Source organism: Phoca vitulina, unplaced genomic scaffold (assembly GCF_004348235.1).
Source record: "Phoca vitulina isolate PV1807 unplaced genomic scaffold, GSC_HSeal_1.0 scaffold14, whole genome shotgun sequence".
NCBI classification, from domain to species: Eukaryota; Metazoa; Chordata; class Mammalia; order Carnivora; family Phocidae; genus Phoca; species Phoca vitulina.
In genome coordinates, this window is record NW_022589717.1 from 31,365,970 (window position 1) to 31,386,106 (window position 20,137).

The 20,137-nt window shown below is 36.5% G+C and overlaps 1 protein-coding gene across 1 annotated transcript; it reads left to right on the plus strand.

Annotated features, from left to right (window-relative positions):
* Positions 1-1,673: 1,673 nt before the first annotated feature.
* On the plus strand, positions 1,674-19,896 carry TDO2 (tryptophan 2,3-dioxygenase). Its single transcript, XM_032413060.1, has 12 exons — positions 1,674-1,752; positions 1,957-2,062; positions 3,571-3,661; positions 5,869-5,939; positions 7,339-7,466; positions 8,727-8,913; positions 10,400-10,507; positions 13,598-13,709; positions 15,127-15,184; positions 16,801-16,880; positions 17,651-17,741; positions 19,722-19,896. Exons 1-12 carry the CDS (start codon positions 1,718-1,720, stop codon positions 19,873-19,875), a joined length of 1,221 nt encoding a protein of 406 aa, XP_032268951.1. The 5' UTR covers positions 1,674-1,717; the 3' UTR covers positions 19,876-19,896.
* The last annotated feature ends 241 nt before the right edge of the window (positions 19,897-20,137 follow it).

Consider the following 20,137-nt stretch of genomic DNA (forward strand, 5'->3'; position numbering starts at 1 on the left):
AAGAAGAAGAAGAAGAAGAAGAAGAAGAAGAAGAAGAAGAAGAAGAAGAAAATGAGGAGGAGGAGGGGGAGGGGGAAGAAGGAAGAGGGAGGGAGGGGGAAGAAGGAGGAGGAGAAGAATAGAAAACCATGTTGCTTCAAAAATATCTAATTTTTCTAATTTGTAGTGAAAAGAACATTTCCTCATTTCTTTCACTAGTATGATCACCAATAAGGGAAGAACACTTCTCAGCCCAAAAGGCTTAAAGACAGTAGAATAAATTATTTAGCTGTATTCTTTGTAAACACATACCTAGCTGAACAATGATGTGGGGAAAGAGGAGCTATTAATCATTTTTCTGCTCCCAGACACCATGGGCCAGGACGCTAAGGGCAGTGACCCCACCTGTCCCGCACAACCCCCTACCCGCTGTGTGAGCCAGGCCAGCGGTACCTGTAAAAACCCCAAGGGAACATGAGGGGTGCAGGGTATGGTTTTGATGATTTCCCAGTCCTCTTACAACACGGCAATTTCATGTGGTCTAACCTTCTGTAAAACTGCAGGAAACGTGGTCATGTATTAAGAATTTCATAAAGGGGCACCTGGGTGGCTCAGTCCTTAAGCGTCTGCCTTCGGCTCAGGTCATGATCCCGGCGTCCTGGGATCGAGCCCCACATCGGGCTCCCTGCTCATGGGGAGCCTGCTTCTCCCTCTCCCACTCCCCCTGCTTGTGTTCCCTCTCTCGCTGTGTCTCTCTCGGTCAAATAAATAAGTAAATAAATCTTAAAAAAAAAAAAGAATTTCGTAAAATTAGGATTTTAGGGTGGATCAGGATCTTCAAAATTATGATCCGTTTTGAACACCCTCATTTCTTTTGGTGAGGTAGTTGATACTTAGAGACGTTAAATCACCTTTCCCCATAGTGCATTTGTCCATGGCAGAGCCAAGACTAGAACTTCAGTTAAGAACTGAGACCAATAAATATGTGTTCTAGGAAAAAATACTTTATCACTGACGTTGTCCAGAATTGTGGGCCCTTTATTATTGTTCTTACATTACCTACAAAGGACCCCAGTGTGGATGACTCCCACGATCCCATAATTGCTGCGCTACAGGTAAACAGTAAATGAATAATGGGCATGTAAGTTCCAATACAATACAGTAGCCCAGCTGCTGCTAATTAGATGAGATTTAGGCCAGAAGAAGAGTAAAAATGAGATGGAAATGGGATTTGTGCACGTACCCTGACTCCGTCACACTCCAGGTCAGCTTTTGGCTTAGCAGTTACAAGAATATCCAACTCTGAGACTGAGAGAATAAATATTTGTTTTTTTACAAGCTCATTATGTTGTATATCCTAACACTATGCCAAATGTGTCCTCAGAATAGAATAATTAAAGGTCATTTTTTAAATTTGACCTCCATTGATTTATTTAATGTTTGTTATTTTGAATATAAAAGCAAAACTTAGCTAGTCAAATGATTTGGTCTGGCAGAATACTACTTTTTTTTTTTTTTAATCAAACTGTTCCCAACACAGATCCTCTCCAAAGTTTACAGAGTTCAGCTTCTGTACCAATTGAAATGAGAACCTAGCTAAGAGCACACAGAGAGGGCTGATTGGCTGGTGAAGAGAAAGCAGGATATATAAAAGGCAGCTGTAGAACATCTGGGAAGGTCAATGATATCATCCGTCCAGAGTCAAACCTCAGAGCTTATCGGACAGGGCGTTTTCACAATGAGTGGGTGCCCATTTTTAGGAAACAACTTTGGGTGAGTATTTACCTCTCTTTGAAGGATGGTCAGGCTCTTAGAAATGCCAACTGAATTTCAAAAGCATTCAAAATTGCCATCCTTCTTCTCTTGTTAAAAATCTCCTTTAAAATCCATTAGCGAGAGAATTTTGATCACTCATATTATTAGTTATTATGTTTTCTCAAGATCTCCTGTTTTACTCCTCCCTTATTGAATCTGTAGATGTGCTTTTAAAAATTTATCCATAGAAGGCAATGAAGAAGACAAATCACAAACCGGTGTGAATAGAGCCAGCAAAGGAGGACTTCTCTATGGAAACTACCTGCATGTAAGTCATAGAGTGCTCAGCTTCCATGGTTAGGTGCTAAATTCTGCGAAGTGACATTTTCATGTTTTGGGGTTTTTTTTGTTTTTTGTTTTTGTTTTTACTTTTTTTCTCAGTCACCAAAAAGTTTTCTGGACATAAAGACGCAAATGTATGCTTTTTCAACTTTTGTTAGCACAATTCAGGAGACTCCTCCATGAAAATTCACGTCTCTGACAGAGGTACGGTACAAGCAGAGTGCAGAATCTTGAGCAGAAGAACGTAAATGATAAGATAAGGTGTAGATAACTGGCAGGCATTGCACAACTTGTGTAAATAGGACATGGTCTCTAATATCCCAGCCTAGATAATTGTAAATGTATCCAGAAAAATGTATTTTTTAAATCCCTTATTGTAAAGTAGAAAAGTTGAAGACACATGTTTTCCTGAAATCATTAGTAAATGAAAGAGGGATATTACAAATGCACTATTTGGAGGTAATAAATATGGCCTGTTTGTCTTCTATATATATATATATATATATATATTTAAGGATTTTATTTATTTATTTGACAGAGAGAGACACAGCAAGAGCAGGAACACAAGCAGGGGGAGTGGGAGAGGGAGAAGCAGGCTTCCCACCGAGCAGGGAGCCTGATGCGGGGCTCGATCCCAGGACCCTGGGATCATGACCTGAGCCGAAGGCAGACGCTTAACGACTGAGCCACTCAGGCGCCCCTGTCTTCTATATACTGAGCCACTCAGGCGCCACTTTTTAAGAAGTGAAATGTTTAGAGCCTTTGATACTTTCATTGATGGGTTTCTAAGAGTGAGCTGATAAAGAATGTTAAGATCTTCTTAGAATAGGCTCTTTGGGGATAAAAGAGTAGAAGATAAACAGTGAGCCAAGTAAGTTACCAAGCTTTTATCATACTTATTTCAAGAGATAGAAAGGATGCGATTTCTCATTGAGTGCAATAGTACTTGTTATGATAGAATCCTACCCAATGTAAGTTCTTCTGAAGAGAATAAAAATCATAAATTTAACTCATTCTTTATGATTAAGACTCATAATTGTTTAAAAAACAATAGTTGCTTCTAAAGAATTTGGGGATTTTTTTTCGATATTATATTCTACTTCTTATTAAAATTGATAAAAAAACAAGTTTTATAACTTCAAAATTAATCTTTCTTTTTTAAAATCTTTTCTTAGCTTTATTGAGATATAATTGAAGTATAACACTGTAAATTTAAGGTATATAACATGGTAATTTGACACACTTATGTATTGCAAAATGATTACTACCATAATATTAACTAACATATGCATTGTATCACATAATTACCATTTCTTTTTTGTGGTGAGGATATTTAAGACCTATTCTCTTAGCAACTTTTAAGAATGTAATAGTTTATTTGCTATAATCACTATGGTATACGTTAGATACCCATAACTTATCCATCTTATAACTGTAAGTTTATACAAAATTAGTCTTTCTTTTTTGTTTGTTTGTTTGTTTGTGTGTTTAAAGTTGGAAAAGGTTTTGAATGCACAGGAACTTCAAAGTGAAATAAAAGGAAATAAAATCCATGATGAACATCTTTTTATCATAACTCATCAAGGTAAGGTGCACAAAAGGTTTGATAGTAACTATTCCACAGGCATTTCCCAACAATAATGAGGAAAGCTACAATGCTTTTAACTATAAGATGGTGAAAGATCAAGGAATCACCTACCTTAGAAATGCTTGAGAATATTTTGCTGCCAGATAAATTTTCATAAGGCATCCCTCTAGAATTTATAACAGTCTTCTTTATGTTACTTCACTGCTAACTGGATCAGGTAGGACTTTAGCTCCTTCTTAAATCCAAGGGAACTTTCTATCTCTTGGAATTCACAAAGAATTTACAAGATAAAATGTTACTATTTTTCAACTTGGAACTTTAAAAAACTATTTTCAAGGGATATGTGGGTGGCTCAGTTGGTTGAGTGACTGACTCTTGATTTCAGCTTAGGTCATGATCTCAGGGTTGTGGGATGGAGCCCCACATCAGGCTACTTGCTGAACGGGGAGTCTGCTGGAGATTCTCTCTCTCCCCCTTTCTCTGCCCACCCCCTGTAAAATAAATAAATAAATAAATAAATAAATAAATGTTTTAAAAAATAAATAAATAAAATAAAAAACTCTTTTCAAGAAATAAACACTCAAATTTATTGTGACTTTACATAATCGTATATAGATCTGCTACTAAACAGAAAAGTAAAATTTTTTTAAAGTGTGCACTTATTCTCTCCAGACTTCTTACCTCTGGGCAGTGGTTTTTAACGTAGGAATTCATGACTTCAGGAGTTTAGAAAGTCCCTGAACTCATTGAAATTGTATGCAAAATTTCATGAATATGTGTCCGTGACCCCAAAATATTAAGATTTACTCTAAGATTGTTGGTGCCATAATAGTGTCCTCTGTCTGACCAGATCCAGTGATTCATACTTGTCAGTGCTCCACTTCTAGACAGGTTTTCTTTCCCTACCAGTTCTTTGTGTCTTTTCCTCAAATTGTTGTTTGCTTCACTGACTGAAATGATCAACTCCTTAGAGTAAAAAAATAAAGATGGAAAATAATTGAGTTGATGTGTTACCTCTCCTGTTTTCATGTTTACATTTTTATTGGTGATTTAGGCCAAGACAAAAATCAATAGAAAAGGAATCGTGGCAGGGGAGCACAGATTTGGAATGAGAAAATGGTTTAGAATCCCATCTCCACCACTATAAATTGTGTGACCTTGGTCAGGTTTCTTGACCAGTAATTCTATTTCTCCATCTGTAAAATGGAGACAGTTATTTTATCTTCTCATTCATGGAGTTCTTGTGAAGATGAAATGAGCTAATGTGCCTTGAGCACTTAGCCCAAGTATAGCACAAGATAAGTATACAACAAATGGGAGCTATCATAATTTGATAGGGAGATTGTCCTTCCATCCTTCAGTTATGGCATGGGGTCAGTGGGTCATGGAACTAGCCACACAAAGTTAAACTTGAATTAAAAGATACAGAAACTGATTAATAAACATTTGATTTGCTCTTGGTCCAAATATGAAAATTAGAATCCCTAGAAGTCTCCTTAGATGTAATTTCAAATTATAATTTGATTCTCTATGTAGTACAGAAACATAGACTTTACCCATACAATAGCTCCAAATAGAATGCGCCAGATAGCTCCAAGATTTTTGATATTCTATGCTCATCTAATGACTACGCTGGCTATTTAGTTCATTTATTCATAAAATAATCACCCAATGTTTATCTTATGCCAAGCATTGTGTTATGTACTGAGGGAAGTAGATGAATATAATGAAGTTTTGGACTATTCACAAGCTTGTCCTCCCCATAATATTCCAAGCCTCCAGAAAACAAAATTTTCTCATATTCATCAGGTTAGTGACTATTAATGTCTCAGTTTATAGATGGAGATGAGTATCACTTCTGCTTTCCCATATGCCTCCAACTTCCACACAGGAAGTTAGAATTAGATTATGTGCTATATCTTAAAAGACCTAGACAATTCATTTGTTGAAAGAAATCAAAATAATAATAATGAATATGAAGCATATAGATAACATGGCTGGCAGAGTAAAACATTCAATGAAAGAAGGCTATTATAACATTATCACTAATATTTGTTTATAGCATAAATATAAGGCTATATTGGTATTTATTATTTTAAAATTACATTTTATTTCTTTTTCAATGTGTTAACCATGTCTTTCATGTAATTATGGTCAAAAAGACTCCCATACCTTTGAATTGACAATGATTTCTCTCATTGCAGCTTATGAACTCTGGTTTAAGCAAATCCTCTGGGAATTAGATTCCGTTCGAGAGATCTTTCAGAATGGCCATGTGAGTTCTTATGTCCCAATATTGGATTTATACTTTTTTTTGAGAATGTAGAATATTGTTAATTAGAAAAACTTACACCAAATGATGGGATTATTGCTTAATGGAAATATTTTAAAAACCCTTCCGAGTGGACAAGAGTGTAGTCATACTTTCCCAGTGCCTCTACTACCTTAGAGCTACACATTGCTTTCAGGTTCCTTTCAAATTTCAGTTTCAGGTCCCTTGTTGAGAACTCAATTTTTTTTTTTTGCCCTTAAAGTAAGTTGTTATATATGGTGGTAGATTGCCAAGATAGCTAATATAGACCCTTTAACTAATAGGTACCAGAATTGTATTTCTTTCTTTTGTGTGTGTGTGTGTGTGTGTGTGTGTGTGTGTGTTTTCTTTAAAGATTTTATTTCTAATGAATATTTGCTATGGGAAGATGGGAACAATGATGAGGAAAGTGAAACAAGAAGAGAGAGGAGGTAGGAAGAGAGTAGTAGAAGAAAGAAAAAGAGAATGCCTGGGTGGCACAGTAGGTTAAGGGTCTGCTTTCTGCTCAGGTCATGATCCCAGGGTCCTGGACTGGAGCCCCCCCCACCCCCAATCGGGGTTCCCTGCTCAGTGGGGGGTCTACTTCTCCCTCTGCCTCTTCCCTCTCCCTGCTCATGTTCTTTCTTTCCTCTCTTGCTCTCACTCCCTTTCACTCTCTAAAATAAATAAATAAATCTTAAAAGAAAGAAGAAGAAGGAGAAAGAAAAAGAAGAGAGGAGGAGGAGGGGAAAACGGAGGGAAGGGCTGGGGAGGATCAAGCGTGGGAGGAGAGCAGAGCAGAGCATGAGGTGGTTGCAGAAGTCTGAATTGCACTTCCCCACCTCACACCCTCTTCCTGCTCCCATGTACCTCTCCCAAACAGCACACATCCTAGTCCCCCTGCCTCTGAGCCCCTGCTCCATGACAACTCGGCACACACAATACTCTTCTTACACATGTGAATACCATTCCCATATATGTTAATGGCAAGTTTGGGGCTCTCCGTAAAAAGGAGATTTATCCAGGTGTTGCTTAATCCTCACCCAGAAGTTTCCATGTTTCCTTGAACTTTATTCCTCGAAGCAAACTAAAAGAGAGAAATTTACTTTGACATCAGTGGTCGTTGTGTTCCAAAATTGACCTCTCACTTGCTTCCATATAATTTTCTATTTTTAAAGAAAGAGAGATGATTCTGATTTTGCAGACAATCTCTGCACACAACTTAGAGTGGCTACTAATTCAATACATCTTATGGCAAATTTTAATTCCCATGTTCCTCTTTAAAATAGAGAAAGTCAATAGGAGTACTTTGTTGTTGATAGGCTATTTTGTATCTTCTAGAAATCAGAATTGATGACCCGATGTTTCATTTCTCAACCATCAGGTCAGGGATGAAAGGAACATGCTGAAGGTTGTCACTCGGATGCACCGGGTGGCGGTGATTCTGAAACTACTGGTGCAGCAGTTTTCCGTTCTGGAAACCATGACGGCCTTGGACTTCAACGACTTCAGGTGTGGACCCGTGGCTTTGTAGGAAGGCAGTGGCGTTTGCCCTTTCTTTCCGGTGGGGTAAAAGGGGAACATGTGTGCTGTGTAAGGAACCTGTTCCACTACAAACTCGCCGGAGTCTTAATCACAAAGCATTTGAGAAGTTGTAAAAATATGTCCTCACTCACTTGTACATACAAACATAATGTGATCGATTAATTTCAATTCATTGTCGTGTGCCCTGTTTTTATCTAAAAAGGATTTTACGCTTGATCTTAGCCAAAAGGCCAAGAAGCCATTAAAAAGAATTTTAGACAACTTATCAAAATGGCTAACACAACTGACATGACACCTGTAGCTAAATTTTAAAAAATTGCAAGCTAAAAATAGAAGAGAAACAAGAGTTGACAGGAAGCCTGTCAGCAAAAGTGTCGGTTTAAGTTATGGATTGAACTATAAATGTTAGCTCTGCATTTCCAGGCAGCCAAAGCCATACGTATATTTTTTAAAAAAGCTTTTTTCATACCAAAATTGGAGAAGGGATTTTCTTAAGAACATCTGGTGCATTTAATGTTGTAATAGGCAGTGTCTCCACCATGCGTGACAGTCAAAGAGAAATGTAGTAAAATTCCTCTGTGGTGGTTTTAAAAAAATTGAAGTCTTAAAACCAATTAGATGAAGGAAGCTTAGAAGGATCTAAGAGTTTGGGTGGTTGTGGGGTGGGAGTAATAACATTTTTTGATTGCCTATTTTGTGTGAGGCAATATCTCATTTGTTTCACTGGTAATATCTCATTGTGCTCATAGTGATACTAGATAGTGAGATCAATGATGATATCCAAGAGTACAAATTTTAGGAGGGATTGAATAATATCTATAAAGAATCTTTTAGCACTATGGAATAAGAAATATCACTCAATGGCCACGTGTCTTTATCTCAGGAAAAAATTAGTACACAAACACATAAACATATATCTGTATATATGTATGTGTGTGTATATGTACATACGTATGCACATTCATATATGACATTTCCCAAACTATATACACATTCCATCTTTAAATTGAGTAATCGACAGCAACAATGATGTTTAGGGAGCTCAATTTTCTTTCTTCGGTAAGGTCAAATCACAGGTCTCTCTCGGCAGTTTTGTGTCCCTGTACTCGGTGATATCTAAGAGAGTAAAACTGATGACCTCTCACAACGGAAGAAACCATTACAGTGATTTACAATGTCAACCCCTCTCTTCTTTCTCTTCTCTTGCCTTCCTCCATTTATTCGCAGAGAGTATTTATCTCCAGCATCAGGCTTCCAGAGTTTGCAATTCCGACTCTTAGAAAACAAGATTGGTGTCCTTCAGAGTTTGAGGGTACCTTACAACAGAAGACATTATCGTGATAACTTCAAAGGAGAAGATAATGAACTGCTACTTAAGTCGGAGCAGGAGAAAACACTGCTGCAGCTAGTGGAGGTACATGCTCGAATATTATCTTTAAAGTCTAACTCCCCTCGTCTTGTTAATTTAGCTTCTGTTAGACTAAAATTCTAAAACTCGAGCGTTTTGTCACATTCATTGTAAATAAGAACAGAAAGAATTTATAAAAATACTTAAACTCGACTAATTAAAATATTTAAAATATAAAGAACTCCTTTGAGAATTTCAAAAATATTTATATAATCAGCTATGTTAATATTTAATAACCTCATCTTATAAAACAATTCTTTTAAACAAGCCTACTAAACAACATTTAATTAGCTGATTTTTAAGTTGAGTGTAGTTAATTATTCAGTGAGCTTTACTTCTTTAAGGTATTCCATTATTGAACAGTTCCACAAGTTGTGTATTTTTCTCAATTAAACTAAATTACTAAGAGTATAGTCCTGAGAATTTGTTCCCTTCATATCTTAATTCACTACGAGCCTATAAAAGGTCTTGAGGGATTATTGTTTCCTCATAAGGAAATTATTAAATAAAGATTACATGGTCTTGATCTCCTTCACAAGCGTTTTATTTTTTTTCTAAAGATTTTTTATTTATTTATTTGAGAGAGAATGAGAGACAGAGAGCACGAGAGGGAAGAGGGTCAGAGGGAGAAGCAGACCCCCTGCTGAGCAGGGAGCCCGATGTGGGACTCGATCCCGGGACTCCAGGATCACGACCTGAGCTGAAGGCAGTCGCTTAACCAACTGAGCCACCCAGGCGCCCCGTTTTATTTTTTTTCTTTGCAAATTAAAATTTTCTTTTAGGGACTTATACTCTGCACACTAATCCCCTTGATATTGTAAATGTGGATTTAGGTTAATATATTGTACATAATGCCAAAAACAGTTCATAAAGATAAGGGGAGAAAGAATCACAAAGCTAATTTCAAAACCAAAGAATAGGTTAAATGAGAATCCACAGAAATGCATGAATTTTGTTTCATTTTTACATTAAAATTCTTGTATATGTTCACTATGCTGGAATTAAAGTAAATTAAAAAAAGTCTTGTGGACTTTTAAAATAATTGAGTAATTAGTTGATTTCAAAGTTGCGAAGTATACCATGCTCCAATATTTAGAAGAGATCATATCTTATGCATGTAGTAATTCCTTCAGCTCCTCAGCCATAAGGTGTTTTGAAAATAAACCAGAAGTCTTCATTCAAACAACATTTAGATATGTTCATAGATTTATAGAACAAAGTTGGGATTTCTCTAGTAATATATTTCTTAACAAATAAAGATTAAATATTATCAATATGATTGCTTTAAAGATTAAGAAGTGAAATATAATAAATGGCTATTCTTTACATGAAGAAATTGAAGGGAAAGAGAAAATATTTATACACAAAAAATTTATGACATATGTTTCTCAAAATTAAGAAAATCTCCTGTTTCAAGTTCAGAGACGTTAGGAATAATGTATTTTACATAATTTAAATGTTACAATTTATTTACTTAAAAAAAACACTTCAGGCATGGCTGGAAAGAACACCAGGTTTAGAACCACACGGATTTAACTTCTGGGGAAAGTTTGAAAAGAACACTGTCAAGGGCCTGGAAGAAGAATTCACAAGAATTCAGGTATTTATGATGCCATAAGTAAATATAAGTTTATCACGGATGAAGTATTGAGAATTTTATGTAACAAATCTCCAATTTTCTCTTAAACTTTCACTTTTCTTATGTTCTTTTTCTTTCACAAATGAGTCGACAAGAAATATATTACATAATTGATTTTATTTTATTTATGTACAATAAAAATTAAATTAAGAAGTTCATTATAGACAAGATTTTGGTTTTGATAAATATATCGGGTTAATAGACCTTTTTATTTCTATTAAAAATTTCATATCATGACCAATTCTATACAGAAGTAGGCTCACAAAAGACCAGTCAACCAAATATATTTAACCATATAATTTTCCCTGGGCTCATGTATATTTGCAGGGCCCTTCCTATATTGGCTCTCAGTTCAAATTTCTTTCATCTTAAGAAAGATATTGTGGAGGGGCGCCTGGGTGGCTCAGTTGGTTAAGTGGCTGCCTTCAGCTCAGGTCATGATCCCAGGGTCCTGGGATCGAGCCCCGCATCGGGCTCCCTGCTCAGTGGGGAGCCTGCTTCTCCCTCTCCCCCTGCCTGCCTCTCTGCTTACTTGTGCTCTCTCTCTATCTCTCTGTCAAATAAATAAATAAAATCTTAAAAAAAAAAAAGAAAGATATTGTTGATTCTTCATTTCCCATCCTCTCTTCGTGACTACATTTCTTGAAAGAATTGTTTCAATTCTGTATCTGGAGAGTCTGTATCGGCTAGTGCTTAAAGCAGGAACTTTGAAGTCACACTTCAAGTCCCACCTTCACCTCTTAATGACTGACATTGAACTTCTTCTGTTACCTAACCTCCTTTTGCTTCACGTTCACCTATGGTAAAATAGAAAATAAGAGTATCTTCCTTTAGGACTATTATGAACATTAAATTAGATGAATATCTATAAGGTATTTAGAACGTGGTTAGTGTATTTCTTTATCTCTCATCTAATCCCCAACCCAAACCAGTCTGTCTTCTTGTCCCATCATTCACAGATGGCCTCCAGGTATATAAATCCAATGGCCATTTTCATTTTACTTCATTTCCTAGTGGCATTCAATAATGACTACTTATTCTTTCTTGAGTATTTTTTCCCATTGGATTTGGTACGACGTTGTCTTCCTTTAATTCTCTGGCCCTTATTGTCTTGATTTGTCCCCTTTACGGGCTCATTTTTCTTCTCAGACAGATAAGTGGTAGGATTTCACAATGCATTGGCTTAGACACTTTGTATTCTCTCTGTACTCTCACCACATGAACTCATTTATACCCACTGTTTCAATATGTACTTATATACCAATAACTCTCAAACATTCATCTCCAGCATAGATAGCTCTTTAAATTTCAAATTAAATATTTCACACCCTACTTTATGATTTCCTCCTGGTCCTCTCAAAAACTTAATGATAAAACCAAACTTAAAAAAATTCCCTTTTCCTTCCACGCTCATATCAACTCAGTCTTCTACAAATTGAAGAAATTTTTCCCTTACAAACCATCTAGTTTGTCAAGTCTGAAATGTACAATTGATCCTTGGCACCTCCCTCTCCCTCAGTCACTTCTTCAACTTATCACCAAATCCTACCAATTTTACCTTCTAAATAGCTCTCAGGTACCTCCATTTTATCTACCACCTTCAATCAAATGCAAACTGCTCTTGTTTTCCACTTGGTCCCATAATTTTTCTCAACTATCCTACACTTCTCCCCAGTATGACTCTATTCTAATTTATTTTGCATACTGCAGTTTGAGCAATCTTCTCAAAATGCAGATCTGATCACATTTTGCTTTTGCATAAAACCTGTTTATGTCTCCTTATTGTTTTTAAAATAAAGATAAAAACTTTTAACATAGTCTTCAAGGTGATTCATGATCTCATGTGGCCCAGCCATATTGAATTTCTTTAAGATGAATTTAGTTCTTCAAATTTATCACCACAGAATCTTTTTTATATGTTATTCTCTGGGCTTGGAATATTCTTCCCCAGGTAACTCCTTCCATTCTTCAGGTCTTGGCTCAAGGAGAACTTCTTCAGAAAGATCTCCCCCTGGGTTGCCTGGGTGGCGCAGTCTGTTGAGAGTCCGACTCTTGATTTAGGTTTGGGTTGTGATCTCAGGATACTGGGATTGGGCTCCCTGCTCAGCGGGGAGTCTGCTTGAGATTCTCTCCCTCTCCCTCTGCGCCTCCAATCGTGCTCTCTCTCTCTTTCTTTCTCTAAAATAAATAAATATATCTTAAAAAAAAAAAAGATCTCCCCCCACTCCCTGACTACTGTAAGTTATTATGGCATTATACTGCTCCTGTTTTCTACTGTCCATGCTTGCAATGTAATGTCTAGGTGATTATTTGTTCAATGTCTTATTCCCACCAGATGATATACTGCATGAGGTCAGGGAACTCAATTTTTGCTCACAATTTTATCTCTATCACCTTAGCATGACATTTACTAAATAAATAAATAATTAATTGACAATAATGTGCATACAAGTTCTCACCACATGAGTGATTGTTCAGACAAACTGAAAATAATTGACTTAACTGATTTTTACTTCAGCTCAATTGAGTTGTAAGTAAAGCATTTGTAGTAGGCAGAAGTATAAGAATTTCCTTAAATGAGTCAATAGATATCAAATGAATAAATATCTGAGGGTGGTAAATGTCTAAGAAATTATACTTACAGAATATAAATAGAGTTAATAGTTTTTCTGACTGGAAATTCTTAACTTTTCCTAAGTAGAATTACTTTACTTCCTGTCTTAAAAAATTGCTGCCTAAAATTAGACCATTATCAGTCACTTGTAGTTATCCCCAGTTTTGCCCATCTGAGCCCATTTCTCATGATATTTATGAAAATAACATTTGAAACTAACAAATCATGTAAACTTAAATTAAAGGGTAAGACCAGTGAGTGTGAGGAAAACCCATCTCATAAGCCATAATTTCCAAGTTGTATTATTAGATGATATGGTAAATATTCCAACTACAACCTTTCTGCTCCTAGTGAGTCTGTTTTTTACAAGAGATGTTTTCCGAAATAAGATTCTATGATCTCTCTTGGGGGATGTTAATGTGATATTTTCCCCCAAGGCTAAGGAAGAGTCAGAGGAAAAAGAGGAACAAATGGCTGAATTTCGGAAACAAAAAGAGGTGTTACTCTCCTTATTTGATGAGAAACGTCATGAACATCTCTATAGTAAAGGTGAGTATTTTTTCTAAGGGTCCTTTCCCTGGGAGGTATGATTGTGAGATCAAAATATCAAACCTTACGTGGGGGAAATAAAATGAAAATTTATATTGCACTCATAGAAACAAGAACTGGGTTAATTTTATCTGTTATAACCTTATGTGGTAAGTTTACATGCCCAATTTATCTCAAAGACATTGTAGTCAGAAGCTTTCATAATATGTGTCCAACGTGCAGGAGACCAGGAGAAACCGAATATGATTTTGCAATTTAGTTCACAATGTAATAGGGAGAGAAATGAAGACAAGCAGTGTAATTGGAAACAGCACAGTGATATAGAGGAGAGTAATAAGTATTGTGAAGGCAAGGATGGCTTTGCAGAGGAAATCAGTTTCCCAAGCAGACCAGGGAAAGCACATATGTAGACTTTCTGGCATAATTAATGTTGGGCTATTATTTTCTGAAGTTCATTGACCAGTATCATCAATACCTTCCTTATTTAACTCTTCATTTATATGTTTGAAATTTTTGTGTTCATTTGTATTTGCAATTTTTAATACAAAGTACTTGTAAATCTTTTGCAAATGAGAAGCAAAAATTAATTTTTATGACATAGGTACAAGGCATAGCAGTATATGAAATTAATATGAAATGCTACAAACTTAAAGGTTTTTAGTCTCATTTTCTTTTCTTTTTAAAGACATGTCTTTTATTTTTATTTCAAATAAAATAAAAAAGGAGAGCCTGCTTCTCCCTTTGTCTTATATAAAATAAAATTTTATTTCATTCCGATTATTTATTTATTTATTTGACAGAGAGAGAGCACAAGCAGAGGGAACAGCAGAGGGAGAGGGTGAAGCAGTCCTCCCGCTGAGCCGGGAGGACCCCGGGATCATGACCTGAACCGAAGGCAGCCGCTTAACCAACTGAGCCGCCCAGGCGTCCCTAGTCTCAGTTTTCTATAAAACCTCTGTAAAGATAGCAAAATCTTGTTTTTCTGCAAATAGAGCAAAGCCTTTTAATAGAACACACATATGAGATTTTATATAATGATGGTACTCCTTGAAGCCAAGTGATTTTAAGTAATTTTAAGTGAATTAGAAAAAATATATTTTAGTATGGAAGTTAAGTATTTTCTATATCAAGTTTTCCTAGCATGATACTTAAAGGTTTTGAAAATTTGAAATGCGTATATTTATATTTTAAAAGCATATATATTATATAAAGTGTGCAAAAATAAAATGTGTATATATATATATTTGAAGTATATATATATATTAGTTTGCTTTTTGAAATCTAAGGAATAAAAAATTTAAACTAAAACATTGTTTTCTAAAAACATGTAAAACTTAATTATTTAAGGTGATGTTGCCAAATTACTATGACTGCCTTAAATTCCTCATTAAATTGAAACTCGCTATGTATCTTGCAGGTGAAAGACGACTGTCATACAGAGCACTTCAGGGGGCCTTGATGATATATTTTTACAGGTAAAAGCAAATTAGAAGAGTAGAACAGAAGTTGAGCAGTGGGTACAGATCATATATCAGATATAAAGCTTATAAATTGCAATCATAGTTTTAAAAAGTCATTCAGTTTTGGAGGGAAGCTTAGAAAATAATTGTGAAGGTTAATTAGTTTTCGTCTTTTAGATAGTAAGAGTATAACTTTATCCGTATAGTGGGTAAAAATATACACATACATACCCACTAATTAATTAAAAATCCTTTTTATTAAATTCCACAGTATATTATATGACATTAAATGTCTTAAATGGCCAAAGTTTAATCTACCTCAGAAACTGTCATAAAATGTCTTCTGTCATTAAACAATGTTATAGTTATTTTTATTTTATGAAATTAAAAAAAAGTGGATAAAGTGAAAACACTTTTATAAACTGTTGTCCTCTTTATTCTGCAATTTCAAGTAAAATTGTCCTCACTGTCTAAAGTGTGAGAGGTGTCCCTTACTCCCACTCCATGTGTATGAAGGCCTCATCTTCATGTTTCATAAATTAAATGTATCAGAACAATAGAAAGCACACTAGCAAACATTAAAAACAAAACCAAAAACAAAACCTCTGTTTACTGGACCTCTTACTTGTATTTACTTGATTTTTTTAATCTTCTCAAATTCCAGGGTGCCTGGGTGACTGAGTCGGTTAAGCATCTGCCTTCAGTTCAGGTCATGATCCCAGGGTCCTGGGATCGAGCCCTGAGTCAGTAGGGAGCCTGCTTCTCCCTCTACCCCTCCCCCTGGCTCATGACCTCTCTCTCTCAAATAAATAAAATCTTAAAAAATAATCTCAAATTCATTTCTTCAGAAACATCAACAAAATGTTTTGACTTTTTTCCTAAAATCCTACTCAAAGTATGCCTCTCAGGTTTATGTATCTGAAGCACAAAATGTACTGAGAGTGTTGAATGAATAGATGAAGAAAGGAAAAAAAAATAGGTATTAGAGGAAATAAAAAGCGGTTTTTGTTTTTGTTTTAATATCTTTGCCTAGAAGAAGTTTTAATATCTTTTGCCTAAAAGAAGCTGGTGAATCTGAGGTAGAGTATATGTCTACCTTTTTTTTTTAATTTTAAAGATTTATTTGTTTATTTGAGAGAGAGAGCAAGAGAGCACGCGTGCACACATGCATGCACGAGTTGGGGGCAGGGGCGGGGGGAGGGGCGGGGGGAGAAAGAATCTCAAGCCGACTGGGCGCCCAGCGTGGAGCCAGATGCAGGGCCTGATCTCAGGACTCTGAGATCATGACCTGAGCTGAAACCAAGAGTCTGAGGCTTAACCGACGGAGCCACCCAGGTGCCCCTATGTCTACCTTTTAATGAGAATCAATGTTAGGCATGATTCTGGTTGGTTACTTCACGTATATTTCATGGAATACTCTAGACCCTTCACACAAATGCTATAAGCTGAGTAGTAGTATCTTCATTTTTGAGATGAAGAAACAGACTGAGAGAGTAATTCAGGGCTGCTACAGCTCTTAAGGGGCAAAGTTGACATTTGTTTCCAGAGCCAACCGATTGTAAAACTCATGCCCTTCTGAACACACTGGATTTGCTTCAGTAGATTTCTTTTTATTATTATTTCTTCTTTAGGGAAGAGCCTAGATTCCAGGTGCCTTTTCAGTTGCTGACTTCTCTCATGGACATAGACACACTCATGACTAAATGGAGATGTAAGTCTCCCCACACCTTCCAGCACCACCACCTCAACCCTGATAATCCTTCTTCCCCATCCTATTCCTTTACTCCTTTTCTCCATCTGTCTGCTCCCCTTCCCACTATCCTTTCTTTCCTCTTTTGTGTGTGAATGAGTTGTTTTTTTTTAAATCAACCCAATAATTATTCTCACCCAGGGCTATTTACCCATTATACACAGCAAGCAGAGTGCCTAGGGCCCAGATTACCTTTGGGGGCCCATGAAAATATTTTATTTAATAATCAGAAGAAAAAATTACCTTTAGATTAAATAGAATGTCTTAATATATAACCATAACTTATTCATCCTTATGCCAATACAATTTTAAAATATAATTTTATATATATATATATATGTATATGTGTGTGTGTGTATATATATATATATATATATATATATTTTTTTTTTTTTTTTTTTTTTTCTTTAAGTGGAGGAAGAGACCCATGAAGGCAAAGGCGGTGAGAGCTTGTGAAAGTCATAATGAGGCCCTACTCTTCCCCTATTGTGTTCACAGGCTAGTCCATCATTATGTTGGATGGAGTCATATGCATTTAGCCTGAACCAAGTGGGGTGCCAGGCAACCCACTTGTCTCATCTGGCTCTCACATGCAAACCTTCCATATGGCTAAGGGATAAAGTGTGAACCTTTTCTTAGAAGCAATAATCATTACCAACCCCTTGTTTTTAGAAAATTGTGGAACTAATGGCAGAAAAATATCCATGGAGTTAATTTGTGTGTTTGCCTAGATAACCATGTGTGCATGGTGCACAGAATGCTGGGCAGCAAAGCTGGCACTGGTGGGTCCTCTGGCTATCAGTACCTGCGCTCAACAGTGAGGTAAGATGGGGGAAAGTCACCTGTTTTTCTTGCTGGAAGTCACCGATTCTTGGTTTCTGTGCATTATCTAGGAAATGTGATTTATACTTGTTCCGATCTGAGCTGCTGAAACTGGTTAGATTAAGGTATTCCTATTAGAGAGGTCATTGTAAAAATCCTTAGTTCTGGAACTTCATCATGTTGATCCTGAGATGAAAAGGGGCATGGTACCTGTGGTCGCACCACCTGCGAGGATGGGCGTGGTACCTGTGGCCGCACCGCCTGGGAGGATGGGCGTGGTACCTGTGGTCGCACCGCCTGCGAGGATGGGCGTGGTACCTGTGGCCGCACCGCCTGCGAGGGTGGGCGTGGTACCTGTGGCGCACCGCCTGCGAGGGTGGGCGTGGTACCTGTGGCGCACCGCCTGCGAGGGTGGGCGTGGTACCTGTGGCCGCACCGCCTGCGAGGGTGGGCGTGGTACCTGTGGCCGCACCGCCTGCGAGGATGGGCGTGGTACCTGTGGCCGCACCGCCTGTGAGGATGTGAGGGAGTTCATCCAAGTAGGAACATTTTCAACGCATTCTGGCTCAAGTTTGGACTAGATTCAAACAGTTATCATTAATTCCACTAACGTCCTCTTGCCTGGGTGAATGACACAGCTGAAAAATAGTTTCTTACTTCCTGGTATGACTCTTTTATAAAAACTACTTCCATCTACTTCAGAGAGTGCCCAGAGTGTTTACAAGGAAAGGGGTCAACATTTATTTAGCACTTAAAACATGCTAGAGAGATTTATAGGACATTTGTGTTTTTAATTTATTTAATGTTCCCAACAATATAGATGGACACAGAGATAGATACATACATATGGAAATGAGGAAACCTACAAGGCCCCTGGGGAAGGGAGGGTCAGCTCAAGAACAAACTAGATTTTCACAGTCTCCAAAATTCTTCATATTGTACATGGTTTTCATCCCTACTCTTACTACCAGATTGACAGTTATAAGACACACGGGTTCAATTTTTCAGCCTTTTAATAAATTTTCTTTTCCCTAGGAACAAACTCTAGACTAAACAATTTATAAAATTCATTGGTTTAAATTTTCACAGTCATCACATATTTTTTCTTTCCCTGGGGATAAATTCTGTTAGCATGAAACAGTAAATGATTGTACCACATGGACATACACATCAGTGGCTGGTGGGAATAATGAACACATAAAACATTTCTAGTGTGTGCCATTACCTCATGAAGTCTTCACAAAGACCTGGTCAGAGGAAAGGGTTGTAGTTTTTATTTTCCAGAGTTAAGAACCAAGACACTGAGGTTTAGACAACTTGTCCAAGTTCACACGAGTTGCAAGTCACAGAGCAGAATTTGAACTCTCATTCGACCTCAAAGGCAAATGCTCTTCCGCTATAAAGCTGCAACGGTTAAAACAGTTGACTAACACACACAAGAGTGATTGTAAATGCTAAAACCACAGTTATAGACATTTACTATGAATCTAAGTTGGCATTTCAATTTATTAATCCATTCATGTCGGTTACTTAACAGCTACTTTGTAGGTGGGAAATATTTTCTAATGAACAACTAAGAATTTTGTATGCTTAAATTTTTTTTTTATTTTGCATACCATCCTTTAAAAGTCAGAAACAAGAACACACCCTTATTTTTATGAAGGTAGCATGACAATCATAAGACTCCAGGTTTTAATCTGAACCAGCCTGATCAGGATCAATGAAACATATAATACTGTTTTATGGGCATGAACTTTGAATCTGGAGTGAAAAGGAGGGGATCTTAATGCTTATATTCCTTAACTCCTTAATATTACATATGTAATATGCACAAAATGTAATAGATAATGTATAACAAGGCATAATATTAAATACTAATTATGGCAAAAAATCATTATCTGAGAAACGAAATTTTTTGATGAAACATTTTAAATATTTCATGTCAATAAATCTATACCATCTGTATATTTGTGTTTTTAGTGACAGGTACAAGGTATTTGTAGATTTATTTAATCTTTCCACATATCTGGTTCCCCGACACTGGATACCGAAGATGAACCCAATTATTCACAAGTTCCTTTACACGGCTGAATACTGTGACAGCTCTTACTTCAGCAGTGATGAATCAGATTAAAATCATCTGCAAAAATCTATGAAGACATCGATTTCTCAACCTGCATTTTTTAAATTTTTCTACGAATTTTCATGATACACAAAGAGTCCTACTGTAATATATGTATATACATAGATAAGCACTGTGGTGCTCTGACTCAATCCTGTAAATAATTTTATTGACTCATTTTTGTGATAATAGAAGACTAAACATTAAGATAGGCAATCAATTGAATTGTAACATTGTACATAGAAGATTTTCTTATTAAAAACTCAGTGTCCCC

What these genes read in the sequence shown, in the direction of transcription:
- TDO2 (XM_032413060.1), top strand. Translation starts at nt 1,718, where the DNA reads ATGAGTGGGTGCCCATTTTTAGGAAACAACTTTGG. An exon ending in TCTATGGAAACTACCTGCAT is followed by an intron (nt 2,063 to 3,570) that starts GTAAGTCATAGA and finishes GTGTGTTTAAAG; the next exon opens with TTGGAAAAGGTTTTGAATGC. An exon ending in TACCTGCGCTCAACAGTGAG is followed by an intron (nt 17,742 to 19,721) that starts GTAAGATGGGGG and finishes TTGTGTTTTTAG; the next exon opens with TGACAGGTACAAGGTATTTG.